General features: G+C 27.5%; 1 protein-coding gene across 1 annotated transcript in view; it reads left to right on the top strand.

The window, feature by feature from the left end:
• Nucleotides 1–21,200, top strand: part of LOC103577560 (opioid-binding protein/cell adhesion molecule homolog) — a 79,426-nt gene that overhangs the window by 42,736 nt on the left and 15,490 nt on the right. Inside the window, exon 2 of the mRNA XM_014444225.2 lies at nucleotides 9,214–9,311. Within this exon, the coding sequence (XP_014299711.2) occupies nucleotides 9,214–9,311 (98 nt within the window). The remainder of the gene's footprint in view (nucleotides 1–9,213; nucleotides 9,312–21,200) is intronic.

Here is a 21,200-nt window from a genome sequence, read left to right as displayed (position 1 = left end):
TAAATAGACGGATGTGTTTTGGAGTTAGAGTACTGCAATCCGTTTTAGTTAATTTAGGGTGTGTATCGAGATCGAGTGGAATGAACATGGACATAGTCCCGTAAGGATAGGGGATAACAGACGTTTGTGGGTGGAGTAGATGGTCACTAAGGGTAATTGATATTGGTACATTGTGAACAGTTCCAAATCTCTCTAGAGGAGTATAGTTGGTTCTAAAGGTAATCTTGCCGCACATATGTCAACGAAACCAGCTGCTAATGTCCTTCAATAAGACATAAGACAACGGAGTGTATACGTATATAAATATTTGCTTCACAAATAGATACTTGCTCTACAAACAATTCACTTCAATTTATAAAGGTTTCAATTCGACGTTCTGTGTTTTATTTAAAATACGAAATCACCAGCATTGTACATCATCAGAAAATTTTAATGATAATGATTAAAAAAAAAAGTAATTAGAAGAAATGAAATTCAAGCATATTCGAATAATTGCGCTTTCAATGTTTCAGTGAGTTTAATTTTAAAGTTTGAGATCATGTCAAAGGAAAATCTACCATCCATTAAATTGCAAATTTTTTTTTTACGTTTTGATAAAGTGTTGAATCTCAAGTTTCGTTAAAGTTCTGTGGTTTATGACAGCTGAAAATGTCTAAGAGTGAAATGATTGTGCTTAATGCAACTTGTTTGAATAAGTAAAGTATGTATATGTATAGTGTCATGATTACGATTGGTACACGAGCCGCAGGCAGCTTTACCAATACATTAGTATTTATACTCCATTCTTCGAAAGTATACTAGCCATTGTAGAAAAAGTTCAAAAAACATACATAAGTATGTCAACAAAAGGTAGATTGCGCATGCGATAATTATTTTGTTGATATAGCAGCATTGTACTGAAATTTCTCTCAGTTGGAAAAGGTCAGTAAGTGGTTTTGGCAGTTATAATGTTCTGTTCTATTGTTTATTTTAATTTAGTACTGTATAGGGAAAGGCTGGACAAAATGAGGTTAATGAAGACAATATGCATTTTTTTCGTCAATTTTTCGTGAACATAAAGTCGAAGACAAAAATTAGAAAATTTTAAGTTTTATAATTTTATGTGCAAAAATACTATGGCTGAAAAAAATCGTCTCAATTTATCGGCATGTTTATCAAAAATTATAAAATTTCAGTGCATTTTTAGCCTTTTTCAGTAAAGTTTTTCAGCTTAGGCAAAATTTAGGCCTCTTTCAATAAAATTCGATAGTTTCAGCTCTTCGCCAAATATTTTTATCCGGGGTAGCTTAGATAAAGTGATAAAATTATTTTTTAAAATTTTTAACAAAATTTAGCAAGAAGATGATTCATGAATAAGTTTAAATAAAAATATGGACGTGAAAAAAATTTTAAAAATAATTCTACAATTTTGATTTTTTCCCGAAATTAATGTTCAGAGTAATGAATCTTAATTGAAAATTATTTTTGAGAAATCGTTATTTTTCCTTTAACAAAATTTTTAGGTGTCCCATTTTTTCTGTCAAAATTGAAATCCTTCTAACGTAATTACTCTCGAAATAATCTGAGGTGACAATAGTACAAAAAAAAATTCCAAGTATGCTTGCAAGGTTAATGACAAATAAGTAAATAATAAAGTTTTACGTAATTATTGTTTATTGTTATTTAAATATAAGCAAATGATAAAATTAACTTAATAAGACAAAAGTTAAGTTCTAGTGAATTTGAATATTCATATTGCCGACGTGTATAATCCAAGACCTGAATTATCTAGTTTTTATATATATATGTATACATAAATGACAGCAATTTTAAAGCACTAGCATCTTTGAAACTCATGAATATGTTAATAAAGTTAAAGCTCCTCTAATTACAGATACCGTGGCTTACAGAATTGTCTATTCGAACGGTGTTCCGTGATTGAAAGAAAACCAACTACCGATGTAAATTATCTTGCATTTAAAAAACATAAAATCCTCGTTGCCATTTGCAATTTTATGTTTGAGTTGGTGTGATTTTATTAACCACTGCATCAGCAAACAACAAAAACAATTAAACGGACTAGACAAATTTGTTTTAGCTTGTAATTGTTAACAGCATTAGCGGAAAATTATGGGCTAATGGTCATCGAATTTATATCGATTAATACTAAGTGTTTCCGTAGATATATTGCTGAACTACGTAAGCTGTTGCCCTCACTTAACATGTAAATAGACCATCTTGATTATTATCTGTGACTTATTACTGAAAACGTGAGAATGTCTCATGTTACTTGCTTGCTGTGTTGCTCTATGAAATTCAAGTAAACATTTAACTAATAAACTCTCGCGTTAATTAATCATACACGATAGCGTTAATAAAATATTAGATTACTTTTTGAACTAAAATATACTGATATAAAAAAAGGGTATTGTTACCGAGAATATCAATTTTCTCTGAAAGAGAAAGGAAGAGGGCAAATCAACCTCGATAATAAATAAGCTAACTTGAGTTTTTCATAAAAAATAATTTAAGAGAGGCAAATAGGGCCACATGAAATTTTTATGATTCTGAAGATGAGTGTGACTGCAGATATGAGACAATTTATGTTTTGAATAAATAAATAATTTAATTAAAATAAAGAAATTACAGAAAATACGTGTACTAAATTTTCAATTGTCTACGTATGCATGTTTGAATTTTATTCTACTTACACTTTTTTTCTTTATTCCAAAATTTAAAAAAACTATAAATTGTCAGCTACTTTCACACTCATATCCTGAAGTAAACGGGATTAATTACTTTCGGATTTTTTTACGACAAATAAACCAAAAAAAAAAAAAAAAAAAAAAAAAATATGCACATGTAGAAAATTAAATAAACTATAGGTGCAATTTTTTAAAATATTTTTTTTTAAATTTTATCATTCTGAAAAAAAAATCAAAAAATTATTAGACGTTGGCTAACTTCAGTATCATACATTTTTAACGATAATTTTTTTTTTTTTCACTTATTTTTGTGTATTTCCGTATATATTTTTGCCTTGTTGATTTTTCCTGTAACTGGGTTATATTGATATGAAATAATTATTTGCAGACTAAAAAGCCCGTAAATAGTTTTAAAAAATTACCATGATCGGACTTTTGTGATGCGACCCAGTTTGCTTATCGTAAATAAAAATATTTGCATGGATATTAAATTGATCTAAAAATAATAAAATAATAAAATTTTAATCCAAGAGAATAAATATTATTATTTAAAATAATGCAATAAATCGATAATTTATTGTGTACCTGATATATGGGTATAACGGCCGACTTGATCAAAGCAACCACGAAAATGGCGAACAATCGATACTCAGACTCAAAGCTAAGCTCTAAAGTGAAGCGGTCAATCAAATCAAACATTTTCAAGACTGGAATTGAGCTTACTTGATGCACTTAGTTACCATCAGTTAACTCAATACATTAAAATGATAAAGAGTAAACGAAGAATTTAATCATTTAATTTATTGTAACGGACATGGGTAGAGTTGAATTATTAAGTGTAATTTAAAAAATCAAAATAAAAATAATAAACCAGGAACATGTCATTGAACGGTTGAATTACAGTAGTGGTGAAAGGCTTTTGAGTAAACACAGTACTTAGCCCATTTGAAATTTATGAGACTCCATCTGCAAATACTGGCGGGCTATTGACTAAAATGGAAATAAGCCGAGATTGGAGTGCACCCGTGACGATAATTCCGTAATACCGTAATTGATTCATCGTGGGTATTTATTAAGTAATATAAAACCTCGTAAATTTTATGTATTTATATAATCATTATTAATAATGGACCCGTGAATTCGCATACATGCTATTTAATCGCATGGTATTTTACACTCTATAAAATCGGGAGTGATTACGGATTTTATTTCAATCCGAATTCCCTCTGTCACTCGGAGTTCCGAGGTTTTAAAAAAAATTTCTTCACATACGGAGTAAATAAGGAGTTGGTTTTTTCAGTCAAGTGATTTCAGAGTGATCTGGATTTTAATAGGATCCACATTCACTTTGATTCGGGCTTTAATATTAAAATAAGCTCCCGATAGAAGTTAATTTTACTCCTAGGGAATGAACTAAATCAAGTCATTCGCTGCATTTACTCCGAAATTACTCCAGATCTAATACATTTTCACTCCGCATTTTTTTTTACAGTATGAAATTTTTTCATTCATTAGAAAAATGAATTTTTAAATTAGGGAAAAATTTTGCAAAATAGAGTACAAGTAAATTTCGGTGACAAAAATCATTTTTTTCACTTTTTTTTTGAGCTCCTCTATCATCTAAAAATAAAAGAAATTTTTTTTCAAATGACAATAAAATACTTGTTACATTTTTCAAATATAAGTGAAAAGTAGAATCTTTATCGAGTACGAGATAAAAAGCTCAATTTTCCAGAGAGCTCCTTTTCACACCCCCTCATATTTTAATTAAATAAATAATAATAAAAATAATGAAACCATTAATTCTGTTCGAGAATGCATTAAATTCAGTTTAAAAATCCTTTTATCGATTAATTAAAAGTTTTCTCTGTAATTTATTGTGTGTGGTTTAGAATTTAAAAAAGTTTAATTAACTACGTTGACTACTACCGCCCCCGACTAGGCAATGCCAACCGAGATAAACTCATTAGATTGTAGTTATGTTAACTCAAAAGCGTTATTTAGTCTCGAAATTTCACAAAGCGAATTCAATTCAAATTACGCTGTCCGCGAAACTTGATACATACATTTTTTACTCGATATATTTTCACTCTGTTTTTCACTAATAAATAAATAATTGCCCCACAATAAAAAATTTTAAATTCAATTATCATAAGTAATATTAATGAAAAAAATTTATAATCATTAACAAACAATTTATCCCATAATTTTAACACTAATTTCCTGTACACTAGTTTTTCATATTTTAGTAGGTGATAAAAAAAGTTTTGCTTGTATCTTATAGTCAACAGTCTAGCAAAATTTTTTTAATATATTAAAGTCACTCATGGGAACAATTATTATTTATATTTAAATCTAACTTCCCAAATGTTTTTCTCATGTTTTTAAATAAATGTGGCGCTCATAATTATTATCAAAAAAAAAAAAAAAAACTTATTATTATTTCCCGACAATGAGTATAATTATTTACAAATTAATCTCAATTATTTTCTAAGTGACTTAAAGTTTTAAATTATAGTCAACTTAAATAAAAAAAACCTAAAGAAGATTCCCGACTACTTAAATAATTTATTCCGACAAAGCAATTACTTTAGCAAATAAAAACTAAATTCAATATATATAAATACATATATTTATATAAAAGCACTTACATCAATCATTTTAATCTATTAAGCAGCATTATACCTTCTTACTGATTAAATTATCAGCCTCTCCAGAAAATTACTTTGCTTTTTAAAGAATCGCACGGCTTCTTGACGATGATAGAATACGAAGCAGATGCTGTGTACATTTAGTCATTTTTTTTTTTTATCGCGCTTTAAAAGTTTCCGAGCTATAAACTATTTTCGGCAATATTGTTTTACGTTTATTCAATAATGGAATACCAAAAAAAAAAAAAATTAACAATTAAAAACTTGCTTAATTTATTACACAACTAAACGAGGAAACAAGCAAACAAAGTTAATGAAAAAATGTTAAAAATTGGTGACACCAAATAAGACCTTTACAAATTTCGCACACTTTGTGTTACGTGATGCTTATTGTTTGTTCATTAATTATTGTTGTCACAACACGGATCATTATATACACATGATATTGTTAAATATGGATCATGAGGGTTTATACTCTCAAGCTATAGTTCTAATTGGTTGCTGGGTTGCTTGCTTTATACTAGTTTCAGCAATCCCTTCGGTAACAATCCCTGTGGGTAACGTCATGTTGAATTATCGAGTTACTCGAGCCAAGTGGCATGAGCACATCATATGATACACACATATACACTTATCGCGATTGAATTCTCGATAGTATCCTTTGCTATTTACCTTGTGCGTGACTGTAACAACCGCGTATATAAATTTACTCGAAAATAATTCCCCTTTAATTGTTAAATAGTTTCGAAATACTTTTCTCACTTGAAACCATGACTTATAAGGAAAGGTTAGACAAAATGGAATCTTCAAAAATTTTTGGTAGATATGCAGAAGGTATTTCACGTATATGTGAAATCAAAATTTAAGGTAGCAAAAATTGACTTCGATAAGAACTCTCTAGATGATCGATATTCTAATTCAAAAATTGATATGAAACATTTGACATCTCGATGACGTCTAGTACCCATGAAAAATTCCATTTCCATTTCCTGCTCTTTTCCAAACGTAAAATAACATATAAATGAAGTAAAATATCAGCTTTAATTTTACGTTGAATTTTCATGATGTTTTACGTATATGAGAGCTAAAAAGTTGAACTAAAATTTTTTATATAAACTGTAAGTCATCGAGATGTCAAAAATTTAGTTCTAATTTCTGAGTTGAAACTCTGGTTTCTTGAGGTACGGAAATCTTTCTCACACAAACGAGAGCGTAAGAGTTCTTGTTGATAGTGTCCCTATATTATAATAGACATGAAAAATATGTGAAGCCAAACTATTCGTAACATGATTGGTTGAAAACAAAAAAATATATGCAAACAACACGAAAATATACATTAAAATAAATATATGAAAAACGACACACGCGTCCTTGCGCGCGGACGTAGACTAATAACATAACCTAAGAGAAGCGTTAACGATATAAGCATACCAAACTCCTCGTTTTAATCATACGTCTCGAACAATTTTTTCGATCAATCACTACAGTATTTTTAATTTTGAGTTACATGTGCGCAGGTACATAAACAAGGAGATAAGAGTGTACAAAAAGATGATTTTTTCTATCTATTTCTGTCTATATGATTCCTAAAGCAAATTACTTTTCAGCACAGCAAAATCATGCTGAAAAGTGAAAAAGCTGATTTTCATGTATCGTTCGATAGTTTCATCAATTATCGAGAAAAAGGCCTATTTTATTTGCGCCACACGACTTGAATATTAAGTTTTGAACGTAGGAGTATTGAAAAACTTTTTTTAGTCTTTTCGAAGAATATTTCATTTTGCCTGAATATAAAAAAAAAAAAAAAAAAAAAAAAAAAAAAAAAAAAAAAAACAATTATTTGACCCAACTTTTTTCTACCATAGTAAACTATATATTTAACTGCTCTGATGATTATAGTTAATTAGCGAGATATTCAATCAAACATAAACTGAATTTTGATTTTATTAAAACAACCGTTAATTCATCATAAGTTTAAATGTTTATATTTAGCAACTTTAATATATTCATTATAAATGATAATGTCATAATGACATATTCAAAATAAATTGCCAAATAGTCATAATTAATGGATATTTATTGAAATGTATACTTCAATACCCCAGTAAATAATCAAATTAAATAATTGATATTTAATTTCACAAGGCCTGTTCTCTTATAGAGTTATCTAAATTTAAACTTGAATTTTTCGCAAGTAGAGTAGACAGAAAACTACAAGCGTCTGTATGTAAGAAAATTTAGTTCCTTCTTATGAAGTAACACATAATTAATAATTGAGGATCTTAAGTCTTAAAATCATTAATCACTTCCCAAAACTTGTACAGCACAATATATAATATATTAAGTCTTTCAAAAATATGTAAGATAAACCTTTTCATTATAAAATAAATACATCATCTAACATTATCAATTATTAACACTTGAGCAGCTTTCAAACTCACCCTCAACAATTTCTCCCCTTTTTTTTCATCTCCCGTTCAAGGAATCCGAGTCACGTTGATATTAAAATAAACAAAACTGGATTGTAAATATAAATTATATAATTTTATCCAGCTATGATTTAATTAAACATCTCAAAATTAATTAGCTGTCTATAAAAATTTAAAAAGTTTAAACTATAAAGTTTGTCATTAGTTTGAAAGTGTATTGATGCGTGATGTAAAACGCAACACGCTGGATTATGTTCATAAAAGTTTTCATTAAACTTTACAATTTAACTGAAAGTTTATTTCAAATCAACTAGGTACTACTACTACTACTCCTACTACTACTTTAGTTCCTCCTACTATTATCCCATCAACATTATTAACTACTGCAACTTAATCCAGAATTCAAGTTAAGCGAAACTACTTTCAACTAACCAATTAACTAACAATAATTTTTATATATTGGTTTTCACCACTAGCTATTTAATAACATCTAAAACTAAATTATTATTATCATCATTATTATTACATACATATAGTACTCCTGAGTAATATTTGCTATATCGACTTTTAGTAGTGAGTATCAAGTGCTAAATAACAAGCAGTAATACTGAAGCTGGAGTGAGTAATCCGTGATCCGCTCAGCTAGGGAAACTGCTCCCTGACGTGTAATTGGGATCAGTGCTTATCGGTTAGTGCACAGCCTGATATCCTTCTCAACCTTAGTAGAGTATCCTTCTCTCCTTCTTCCTACTACTACTAATACTACTACTACTACTACTACTACTACTACTACTACTACTACTACTACTACTACTACTACTACTACTACTACTACTACTACTACTACTACTACTACTACTACTACTACTACTATTGCTGCAACAACAGCTACAACTATAACAGCGACATCTACATCTCAAATGTCCTGCTTATAAGGGATTTCCATGAATACAAGACTTAGATTATTGAAAAGGTCGGATAAAAGCAATATTTACTTTGTGAACATAGCTATGTGTTTTTACGGTTACTGTATATAAATTTACATTTTGTCACTATATAAATGTATTTGTACTACATAAGAATATGGCTGGGATATTTGCAAGTGAATATCACATTTTTATCTGACACTGGCGAAAAATTTTATTCATCTCAGTCACGTTATTTTTCTTTTGTATAACCACAAGCTCTATGTATGCATAATATAAACGTATTATTTATGGTAATATAATAGTAGAAGATCAATTTGAATTTTATTATAATTATGTGGCGTTTATCGATGATATTGTGATACGAAACTGACGGCGCCGAAGATGTGGGCTCGCTCGGCGAGGATTTTGGACAATGTAGTTGATAACTATAATGATAATGATAATGATAGTCTATATATATTGCGATACATTGTTGAATGAATCTTGATACGGTGGTCTTGATGATGTGAATATGTTTCAGAAGTACCGACCTTTGTATTGCCGATATCAAATGTGACAGTACCTGTGGGGAGGGAAGCTGTACTCGCTTGTACGGTTGATGATTTATCAAATTACAAGGTAATTATTTTATTACATGGTTATGCATGCTAGCAAACCCAAGTAAAATGAATACTGACTGTAAAATACAAGTTTTTTTTTTTTAGTTGCATACTTCAATTGTTAGTTTTTTTAATTTTTTTAAATTATCCCGCCTTTTTTGGTAGATGTCGTTTTTTCTGTTTTAATTGTACTGTCATACTAGTGCTGCTGCCAGTAGTCAGTGGAGGAAAAAAAGAAATAATAATGTGAAAGTAAAAAATGGCAGCTAAACTTTTTATAAATCACCAGTTTTACGTTTTTTATTAACAACAATTAAATATAAAGGATTTAGATACTAATTTTCAAAAGAGTTCTTGCGTCAAAAAATACAAAGCTAAAAAAAAAAAAATAGGCCAATTTATTATATTTTTCAAGTTATCATGGTTACAAAAATTTGTACAGGGCAATTGACAGCACTGGTTTTTTGGTTTTCAATAATTTATTTAAAATTAATGGAATAATGAATAGTGCACTCAATATCACGTCAAAAGTTTTCTTTTTACTAGCGTAGAATTTAATCTATCTTCAGAAGAATTGAATTATAATCAAAAGGATGCAGAGATAATTTAACTAAAGTAAATTAGTCGAAAAAATAATTTCGATCATAAGGTACAGCGCGTTCGCGCTTGAGATTTGTAATATTTCAATAAACTTTTTTTGTACAACAGATAAAAAAACTCTTAAAGGAATTTTTTACATGTGAATTTTTTTAGCGAAAAATTCTGAAAGTATCTTCTAGATCATTTTTTTTTATTACATTAAAGGATAGTCTTTGATATTAATTTAATATAAAAAATTCATTTTTACTAATTTATATAAAGCTAAAGATTAGTGTTTTTTTTTTAAATTGTGATGTTATTCCTTTGAATTTCATTTTTTTAATTTTTAGTTATAAATATACGTTTGAACTTATAAAAACTTGATATCATTCTAGATAAAATAAATTTCATTTTAAAAAAACTTGGAACGTTATAAAAAATTATCTAGATTTATATTTATATAGAAGCATATCCTTTTTTGAAATAAAAATTTTTTTTTTTGAAAACTTCTACAAAGATCGTTTTTCGTACACAGAAAGACGATAAAAGTGATTGGAGTAAACGTTATTTTTTTTTTTTTTTTTTTTTTTTTGAAGGATTTAATTTTTTTTTATTTAATTTTAGTGTATAAAATAATCCAATTTAAAAAAGATATCTCAATCAAATAAAACATTCGAATGGAAAAAGTTTTCTCGTAAATTGATTTTAGATTGTGGATTTAATAAAAAAGATATAATTGAAGATTTTATCGATATTGAGATACATTTTTTTATCTTCAATAGATTTCAGTATCCCTTTATTTTCCCTTTTTTATTGAATATCCCCAAATGGTACACAAAATGTAGCTGAATTAATACAAGAGGGCTTATAATTTATAATAAAATCTTCCACATGGGATTTAGTACAGAAACAGAAGTACCTATACACTAAAAAAGTTTTTCCATACGTAAAGTTTTAGCTCTCGACACACAACACTAAACACTAAGAAAGCTTCTATGGGAGTTACTCGCTGACGTCTCTTAGCGAGTTGTGATAGTCTACAGAGCTTAAATGAAAGTACCATATTGCGAGGCTATATAAGAGGGACAAGTACTACCATCACTAAAGAAGATATAGCTTAACTTTTGCTCTGTTTAAGCTTAACTCTATACCGCCTGAATGTTAGGGCATCAAAGCATGCCAAGTATCTTAGACTTAACTCAACTCAGCGTCTTGACACTTTCATATCCACATTTTGGTCTCCTTTTTTTACATTCTTTTATAATTAACGATAAATTCATTTTTTAAAAATAGATTTTTCAATTGGGTAATTGGAAAATTATTGCGGTTACACTGGGAGAAGGAAATTTCAGTTGAAAGGATAAATCATCATTCCTCCTTGAATAAATTTACTTGAGCAAAGTAGCTGAGCATTTGATCTAGCAAATTTTTCCGCATTTCAAATAATTATCTATAAAGCAAACGATTTAATTGAACTCATAAATTACTTTTCTCAGTCTACTCTTTTGAGTTTAATAATTTTGTAAAGCATTATAATTTTTTTTCGTTTTAAATTTTTTGAATAACCATTCAATAATGAATAACTAATCTCGAACAATATAGTTATTATTATTATTACTATCCGGTTATTGTACTACTTTTTTCTAAAATAATAGCTGTCTTAAACATGAAAGAACTTTTTCGCAAGGAAATTTTTTTTTTACAATATAATTTTATTTTTTCTTCTAAATTAAAAATTTACCCAACTTATAATTAATGCAGAGTAGATGCCTGTATTTATTCAATCTCCTTAGAGTAAAAGTCACTCTAAGGGGGACCTTATTTTAAAATTCAAACTTCAAATCGGAGTGAATGCAGATTTGAATTAAGTCCGTAATCACTTCGATTCTACTCCTAATTTTTTACAGTCTTATGAGATTCAATTAAATTCCTAGATACTTATATTATCATTTAAGTATATATACATATATACTTATGTGTATGATAACTTATCAAATTTTAATAATAACCAATAATATATTTCTCAAGTATTTTGTTTATTAACTGCCTACACGGAAAGAAAATTATGAAAACTATTCCCATAATATCATAAAAAATTTTTTTTGTAAAATAGTGTAGAAATTTTTTCAAAATTTGAGATTTTATCAAAATTTAAATTTGTATTTCCGAAATGTGAATTTTCTTGAATGTTCTGCGTCGACTAAAAATTTCTGTTAAACATTTTGATGTTTTTTGCCAAATGCGATTTTTTTTTTTAATGTTTGAATTTTTGTTTTTATGTTTAATAATATTTCTGTGTATTGTAGAAGTGATTTTTACACTTTTCTTTAAATTAATATTTTCATGATAGTATGGGAACCATTCCCATAATATTATATTAGGAATGATTCCCATAATGGTAAAGAAAGTCTTCCTATAATTATAGGGACCATTCCTATAATGATATGGAAAATAATTCCACAAAATTATAGGACCCATCCCCATAATTTTCTTTCCGTGTATAGTTCTATAGAAATATTATTTTTTTATTTTAAAAAAATTGTATTTTAATTTAACATTGAATACAAAAAAGAAAGTGGACATCTTCAATTGCATATCAAAAATACTTTTCTACATGCCAGGCGTGTATTTTCAACCGCGATAATACCCACATTTACACTATTTTAAATTATGTAGATTAAACTTTTTACTTAAAATTTAAATTATAAAATAAGTAAATTATAATTTTAAATATAGTGTTATTTTATAGATAGAAGCTCGAGCTTTTTAGCTTCTTTACAATTCTAAATCTGTCGATACAAAGCGAAAAGCATTAGTAAAACTAAAAAGTATCCTGTATAGCAATGTGTGTTATAGTAGAAAGTGTTACTATATATAAATAGTATTGTTAAAGTGGTATTATAGTGTACTATTGAGCTTTATATATATAGTATTTGTGGCAAAAAGTAGTAGGTAGTGATAGTAAGTGAGTTGATTTAGGACTTCGACTCAAGATGACGTCTCGAAATAAAACCCGCTATTTTTTAACTCACAAAGCCAGTGTGAAAACAAAGTTTAGCATAGCTTTATCGTGGAAATAACGGTTGACGGTCGAGTAAAGAGGAAATAGGGTGAATAGTTTGTTTAATGTATTCTACCGTAAGTTTGCCGTAGATTGGATTTAGTACTTAATACATACATATATATATATATATATATATATATATATATATATATATATATATATATATATATATATGTAATCCCCGTATAGACATATATATTTTAACATAAATTAAAATCGATGACTTCAATGTTCATCGAACTTATTAATAATGCTCCCATCACGAAAAATAGATCATTTTTTTATTTTTATTAATTTATTTTTTTTTTTGCCAAACGTATGGATGAAAAAAAGAGTGATATATATTGTGTGTAGAAGTACAACATCATAAAACTTTTCGGATGATTGTATGATGCAAATACCGTTCGATGGGTGTTACGACCTGTAATATATATTCCGTGATGTGACACTCAGATCGCGGAGTAGTTATGGTGATGTTGCCCTAGATATAGATCCTGGCTTATAGAGCAATATGTATATGATGGTGTTTGGTTATATATGTATACATGGACGCCCACATATATATATGCAGTTATGGATAGAGGTAGAGGGTAGTGTGATATTGGTAGTGGTGTATTGTCAGTGATACGTGAATGTTAATCAGAATGGGATTTACATACCCATCGCGTCTTATCCAGAACAGAGGCAGATGCACCGTGAGTTGAAGATAACGACCCGCAGGGAACTTGAAATCTCTGTAAAGAGATGCTGTGTACTCATAATTAATAATATTTTATGAAAATTTTTTAACACTATTAATTATTTTAATTAACTAATAACAATATGATGACTAAAACCTTAAGCTGGTTCATGAAGTGAAAAAATAAAACAATTTATCAAAACTAATGAATATTGTAAAGTTAAATTAAAAGTTAATCAAGTACACGCGTTGTCATTTTTTTACATCATCTGAATAGTATTTTATTCTAATTAAAAACATTTTTTACCTTTTTTTGTTATATATTTAATTAAAACACTTTGGTTTTTATCAACGTCAGTAAATGAAGAACCCTTTGAGGGGCAGTATCTTTGAAGGAAAATGGAAATATATATACTTAATATATTTTAAGGTAAAAGGTCTAGTACCCGATGAGAGAACTAGTACTCCATCACTCTACGAGTTTTCAATATCTATATTTGCTAAATTTTACTAAATATAGGTATACAAATATATGAGTGATCGAGTACTAGGTCTCCTACTTTACTAGTTTTCAAGTTTGTAAAAATTGGTCGTTTTCAAATTTTTATTTTTAAATAAAAGTACACTGAGATGAGTGCAACCGCAGAATTAACAAACCTGTATGCAAATTTATAAATGACCATAAAATCTCAACTAACTGACACACAACAAATAAACGATAATTTCAAAAACGCCTAAATTATTTTAATCAACCCAGTCAAATTTTTATCGGTGATTAATTACTTAATTTTGTATAATTAATAAAAAAATAGTTAATCAAGTTGATGTACACTCTTGCTCAAGTTTAGCTGTTCAAAAGGTAGCAGCTCCCTTTGAGTAATTTTCATTTAATTTATTATTACACAAATAATTTTTTTTTTCTTTCACACCCAACACTAAATTAAATTTCCTTTTTTTTTTACCTGCCTCAGTAAACTAATTTTTTTTAGACCAATACTAAATTATTAAATTTAAACATTTTTCACTTGTACTCTTAAACAGAGAGTCGATTTATTAGCCTCATTACGCGGGAATTGAAAGCATTAGTTTTAGTTCATTCACGGTGAATTTTAAGTCCTTTGATATTTTCTCTCATACACAAAATATATCATTTATTTTCATTCGATTTATATTTTATTATCATATCATTAATGTTAAACTTTAACTTTGAAATATTTTATTTTATACTACGGCAAAATTTTAACAAAAGAAATAAAGCTTCAAAAGTATATGCGACATCGAAGTAAAAAATATAATGCAGTATTGATCGGTTGTATTTAACGTATAAAACTTATCTTTTTGTTAGCCAGTGAAATTTGTGTCATTGAGATGACAAAGACTCTTTTGTTGAAATAATAATTGTTATTTTATATTTTTTTATTCTCAGAAATAAAATAAATGGAATAATTTATCTGAAGTATATTAAAAAAAAAGTTGAATTTTTATTCAAAGCGATTAAGCTTCAAGTATATAAACCTTTGAAGCAATTTTACCCGAACACGATAACGTCTGATCGTACATTCAAATGTGAATATTATAGGAAGGGCAAACGGTACTCTCTACTCTGTGAGTAAACGATTACGACCATTCAGCCGAAGAAACGATCTACTTCTCTTACTCTCACAGAAAATGCTGCAGAGTAAAATTCTCTTTAGAATATTTTACTGTTAAATCCTTGAGATATTTTCTAAAACGGAAAATTCAGTAATGTCTGTAACCCTTTAGCGACACTTATTGCAAAATATATATATATATATATATATATATATATATATATATATATATATATATATATATATATATATATATATATATATATATATATAAAATTAAATTACTTGTGCAAAAAAAATAGCTTGCATTTTCTTCACAGCTCAACTATTTTCCTTTTTTTTTCATTTATCAAAATAAATTTTTTTTTTGTAAATAAATTCAATGAAAATTAATTATCAATTTATCAATTATAAATAAACTAAAAAAAAATCGTTAGAAGCCTAGACGCGGTGTCTGGGGTTAAATTTAACTCCAGATGCTATTATATAATAAACACCAATAACTGTGATAGTAATTTCCTTGGTGTTTCTCAGTGTTTAAAATAAATTCAATAGATTAAGATATTATAATTTGCTGAAATATAGTTATTTGTAAGATCCATATTACTTCAATCAATTAAAAAAATATAATTTAGTAATTTTAATATGGCTATACTGGGATAAATATATATATCACGTTACTAATTCCAAAAGGACTTATATTTTTATACGCCCTTTTGGTTTTAAACTTAGAGACCAAAGCCAAAAGGGCGTATAAATAGGTCATTTTGGAATTAATGACGTGATATATATATATATTATTCGTATATTTGTATTTTTGCTTTAATTTGTTGAAAACATCTATAAATATATCAGACATACTTTTATTGAATATAAAACCTCCATGGGAGTTACTAGGCTAGAAAGTCAGTTTCCACATTTTATATATATATATATATATATATATATATATATATATATATATAATTATATATATAATATGTATATAATATAGAGATGTATAATCACAAGAGAAAACCAGGGTTTATACAATCGTGAGCCAAAGTTCGAAATTAAGCTGCCAACTCTCGTCGTACTTTTCGAGTCCTTTTCTTCTCTATCATTTTTTTTATATATATTTTTTTTTTACTTCACGGTGATGTTGGTGTTTAACATCAGTTTTGACACACACCAAAAAACTGGGTCATAATATTATGTCCACTTAACCAAAAACCAAATTAAATTAACAAAATAATGTATAATTTAATGTAACCGCAATTTAATTTATGTAATAAAGTTTTTTTTTAAATAAATAATATTTCACTGGTTTTAAATGCCAGTGATGGATAAATAATTGGAATAATTGGTCGGAAAATAATAAATTATATTGCATTTGCAGGAAAATAACTGACGTGTAGTGTACGAATGATTTTACAATTATGGTCTATTATTATTTGATTATCTAATTAACTGCGGAGAGACGTGAATACCCTATAGTGCTGGATGATAATTATTTGACAACATTCATATGAACATATCATACTAGCTGTCGTGATAATTATTTTTCCAGCTCTCTCTCTCTCTCTCTCTCTCTCTCAAATCACAATAATTATTCTCCTGATAACGTCGGACTTTTAATTAATATCACTTGGGAAAATCATTTATTCCCAAAAATATATAAATATATATACCAGTATACCATACAATGTTTAAAAAGGCCAGTTCATTAATACATCACTAATTATAAATAATGAAAACAAATATTAATTATGTACAAATAATTAAAAGACCACAAATTAAAAATACGTAATGAAAATTTAACAGAAAGCTGGAAACTATACGATATTTTTTTTCAAGTAACTGAATATACAAACATTCATTCATATATTTAATATGAGTAGCACGTATATTTTTTTGTAAATAAACAATAAACGTCATCACTGAAAAAATAACATGAGCCTAAAATTAACCGGTAGAATGTTTTATTTTGATTATAATTATAAATACTATTTTTGGAAACTGGAGCAAAACAGGATCCTCTGAGGCAAAAACGCTGGGAGGAATTTTTCTTTTACTCATTTTTTTTTTATTTGAGCGTAACTATTTAATATATTCACGACATCATCGAAAAAATAAATTAAATCAGGGGGGGGGGGGGTATTAATGCTCCGAAAAAATTGTCAAAATGAAATAAATATTTTTTTAATTAACATTCTTTGTATGCAGAAATACTAAAAAAATCAAAGAAAAAGTATTTTTACTTTTAATTTATTACCGTCATTTAAAATCTGTGGTCTGCTTTTTTTACTGGGATGTTATTTTATAAAAAATTCTACGATGCCATCCTTCACTTCATTATTTTTTTAAATGAAAAGTAATTTTTACCGGGTGCAAAATAAAAAAGATTTGTAAAATAACAAAAAAAGGAATGAATCAGAATAAAAAAACATGAACTCTTCGACCGTGACATTATGAGGGGGTCAGGTAATTTATTATTTCTCTATAATTTACAAAAAATATTGTTAATTAGTTCTCAAACCAAAAAATTTCATTTTGAGAATTATTTTTCAAACTTCCTATAGCATTTTATAAAAAGTCTTTTAAAATACCAAAAGGCAAAAGCTGCGTTCATTTCTCAGCACGATCGCAGTTATTTAGAAAAAATTTCGCACAATGTTGCTATATTTTTTGATACCTTGCGAATGCAAATAAGACTGTTACATAAATTTGAAAAAATTTAAGAAGCATAAAACATTGCAGAGGTCTCCCGCGGCGTGACCAGCGGCATTCTGGAATTCTGCGATGTCTTAAGGGTTAAAAAGATGTATCTAAAAGCTTTTTAAAGTCTTGAATAAAACACAGTGATTGAGCGTAAATCAGTCTGTATATTTCTTCGGTAAAAAATGTTTTGCATACAAAGAGAAACCTTTAAGACTAAAGAGAAGGAGCGGCTGAGTAAACTCAATCCAAGTAGTAATTTACAGAGTAAAGATGTTACGTAAGCTTAATGTAACCACCCGTATAAATACACAAATCCATATATATATCATTCTACAAGTGTAAATAACTATTAAGCTGATAGTTCAAAGGATTTGGAAGACTAAACAACCTATCGAAAATTTTCATAATTAGTTTAAAAAACGATTATCTTCTTAATGATTTTCAAATTTCTTGATTGAATTTTGTATACATAATATATACAACGAAATTGTTAATTAAAAAGCTGAATGACCGTAATAATTTCGTTGACAATTTATGTAATAATACATAAAATAATGCTTGGTTACTCACTAATAAATAATAAATCAACTATAAAGCTGATAACCACCAGCTATAGGATTTAATATGTCATTTCAATCATCGTATATTAATCTAGGCTTTTCCGGTTCGTTTAAAAGCATTCAAAGCTGATCGGAATTCTCAAATACTAGCTTGGATAGTTTAATAATTGGGTATTAAAATAATTAATCATGCGAACAATTGATAAAATATATTATTAAATAATTATTTTCTGTTAACCTGAATCTACTTTTGTTATCATAAAACTGCAACAAAAATAGTGTTTAATATTTTATGGCTACAAGCTTTTGATCGTCAATTGAATCTTTCGATGCTTGCCACTGTGATACAGTTACGCAACTCGATAAAACTCGTATTATTACTTCGTGTAACAAAATGAAAGTATCGGAAATCCAAAGTAGAGAGTTATAGCATCCGGGTGAATTGCTTTGGATTATATAGATATTTTTTTTTCATTTTTATTCTTATTTTAAATTTCCGTTCTTATGGTATCTATATAAAGTAACAAAATAATATTGAAAGTAATAATGTCTGGAACATCAGCTTTATTCATTCACATATATATATATATATATATATATATATATATATATATATATTAAAGCTATCAACAAAATACGTTTTCATTTTTCTTTTTTATTTACTTATATTTTTCTTTACTCTCATTTATAGATTCGCATTTTTTTTGTTTGAAGAAAAATATGAGTATGAGTTAAAAAGAATAATGTCCTACATAATGTTGAGAGTAAAAAAAAATTTGTATATGTATATAATATACATATATATTTTTTTTATAACAGCCGTAATTCTGCGTAGTGTATAACACATTATGACATTATATTTTAGTACTTGGTTTTATATATTATTTACTATTTATTGCGATGCGACGCGACCGTTTACACTCATAAGTTATAAAAAAATAAATTTTTTATATCTAATAAATCATAAAAGAGTTTAATTTTTCAATCTTCTCTTCGTGGCATAAAATTATTTATTGATACTTAAAACAATCATTTTTTATAACTTTGGCTTACGAATGACTGCCGTATTAAGAGTCGGAATGTCGCAAAAGTTTTGTAAACATATATGTGGATAGATTATTTCATCACAGCCATAATAAACTGATGCTAAACATAATAGTTGTTCGTAAATCCTTGATAAACAGTATAATTTAAGATACTTGGTAGTATTTAGGTTCTACTTTTACTAATAGCTCAGAAATTCAGCATTATAGACAAGTGGTATTAAGCTATTTCATTTCAGCTGACTGGTTAGTTCATCTAAAAAATTTTGAGTTTATGAGAAAAGCAGAATTTAATACGAACGTTAAGAGCATAGGCTAATATATAGAGCTTAAAATGGAGTGAACCCGTCAATTTAAACTCCCACTTAACTTAAGTCTACTCTCATTTCTCAGTACCACAAGTAAGAATTTATTTTCAACGTAATATGTAATACCTTGGAAAAATTAGAAGTGTACTACTATTTTAAATTATGAAAAAAAATTTGAAATAAATGTTAATAGGCTTGTTTTCAAATGAACGTAGGAATTATGTACTATAATTATTAAATATCAAAAAAATTGACTGTTAATATAAACATGGTACGCTGCACGGAAATAAATATATGCGACAGATAGATGGAATATATAGGCAAAAAATAAATATACTGAATAAATTTGGGATGTATGTTTACATAAATGTTGACACGAATGCTAAAACATTTATGTTAACATGTATGTCAACATGTATGTCGACATATATGACCATATATGTAAATATATTTATGGACAAAAAAAATATAGTGTCATATAAATGTTACATAGATATTTGGCATATATATACATATATATTTCCATGCGAGCGAAATAAATTTTTATTGTTTTCAGTATAAATTATTAGTGAGTACCTGTGTAAAAAAAATTTTAAAAATAGTTGATCTCTTCGGGAAGTATATTTACATACAGACGTATATGTACTCTCTAAAATTGAATGAATCACAAACACACACACATATTCACACCTACATTTCTTAGGATCCCAGAACGTCAACATTCGATAAAAATGAACTCTGAAAATCGGTTTTAAATCAATACCTTCTCTTTTCTTTAAAACCGAGGATTGAAAACTATCACAGATTTTTTCTAGAAATTTTTTGGGCACCTTACTCCAAATATTTCTTATATATAATACAATAAGCTCACAAATAATATAACTTGGCATTAAAATATACGTTGCCTTACTAAAGCAGAAGGAAATAGAATAATCACAAGTTTCATCAGCCGCGAAAATTAAAATCAAGGTTTTTTAAAATTATTTCAACCTTTAAAATCATCGCACATAATTATCCATGTATGCTCAAAAATTTTCTAAAAAGTACGTCTTTCTATAATTAATAAATTTAATAAAATTATTGCCATTTTATAATTTACATGGGAGCTATTGTTAAAAATATACAACAAAAGTAAGCAAAATTTTCTCTGTGTAGAGCGCGTATACATAATAAATCATTATTACGCTACAATAACAATAGTCGCATGTGTGCGAGTGTATGCACATAGTATTTATACATATGCAAGTCTATAAAGTGATACATTAATTGTGGGTATCCAAGAAAATTCAATAGAAATTCAACTATTCCAAAATGGTCACCATCAACCTTCAATTTCATGCATTTATTGTATTATGTTTATATATCATATACATATTTCACACA

This window comes from Microplitis demolitor, chromosome 3 (genome assembly GCF_026212275.2).
Source record: "Microplitis demolitor isolate Queensland-Clemson2020A chromosome 3, iyMicDemo2.1a, whole genome shotgun sequence".
Lineage (NCBI taxonomy): Eukaryota > Metazoa > Arthropoda > Insecta > Hymenoptera > Braconidae > Microplitis > Microplitis demolitor.
This window is presented reverse-complemented; position numbering and strand designations above follow the sequence as displayed.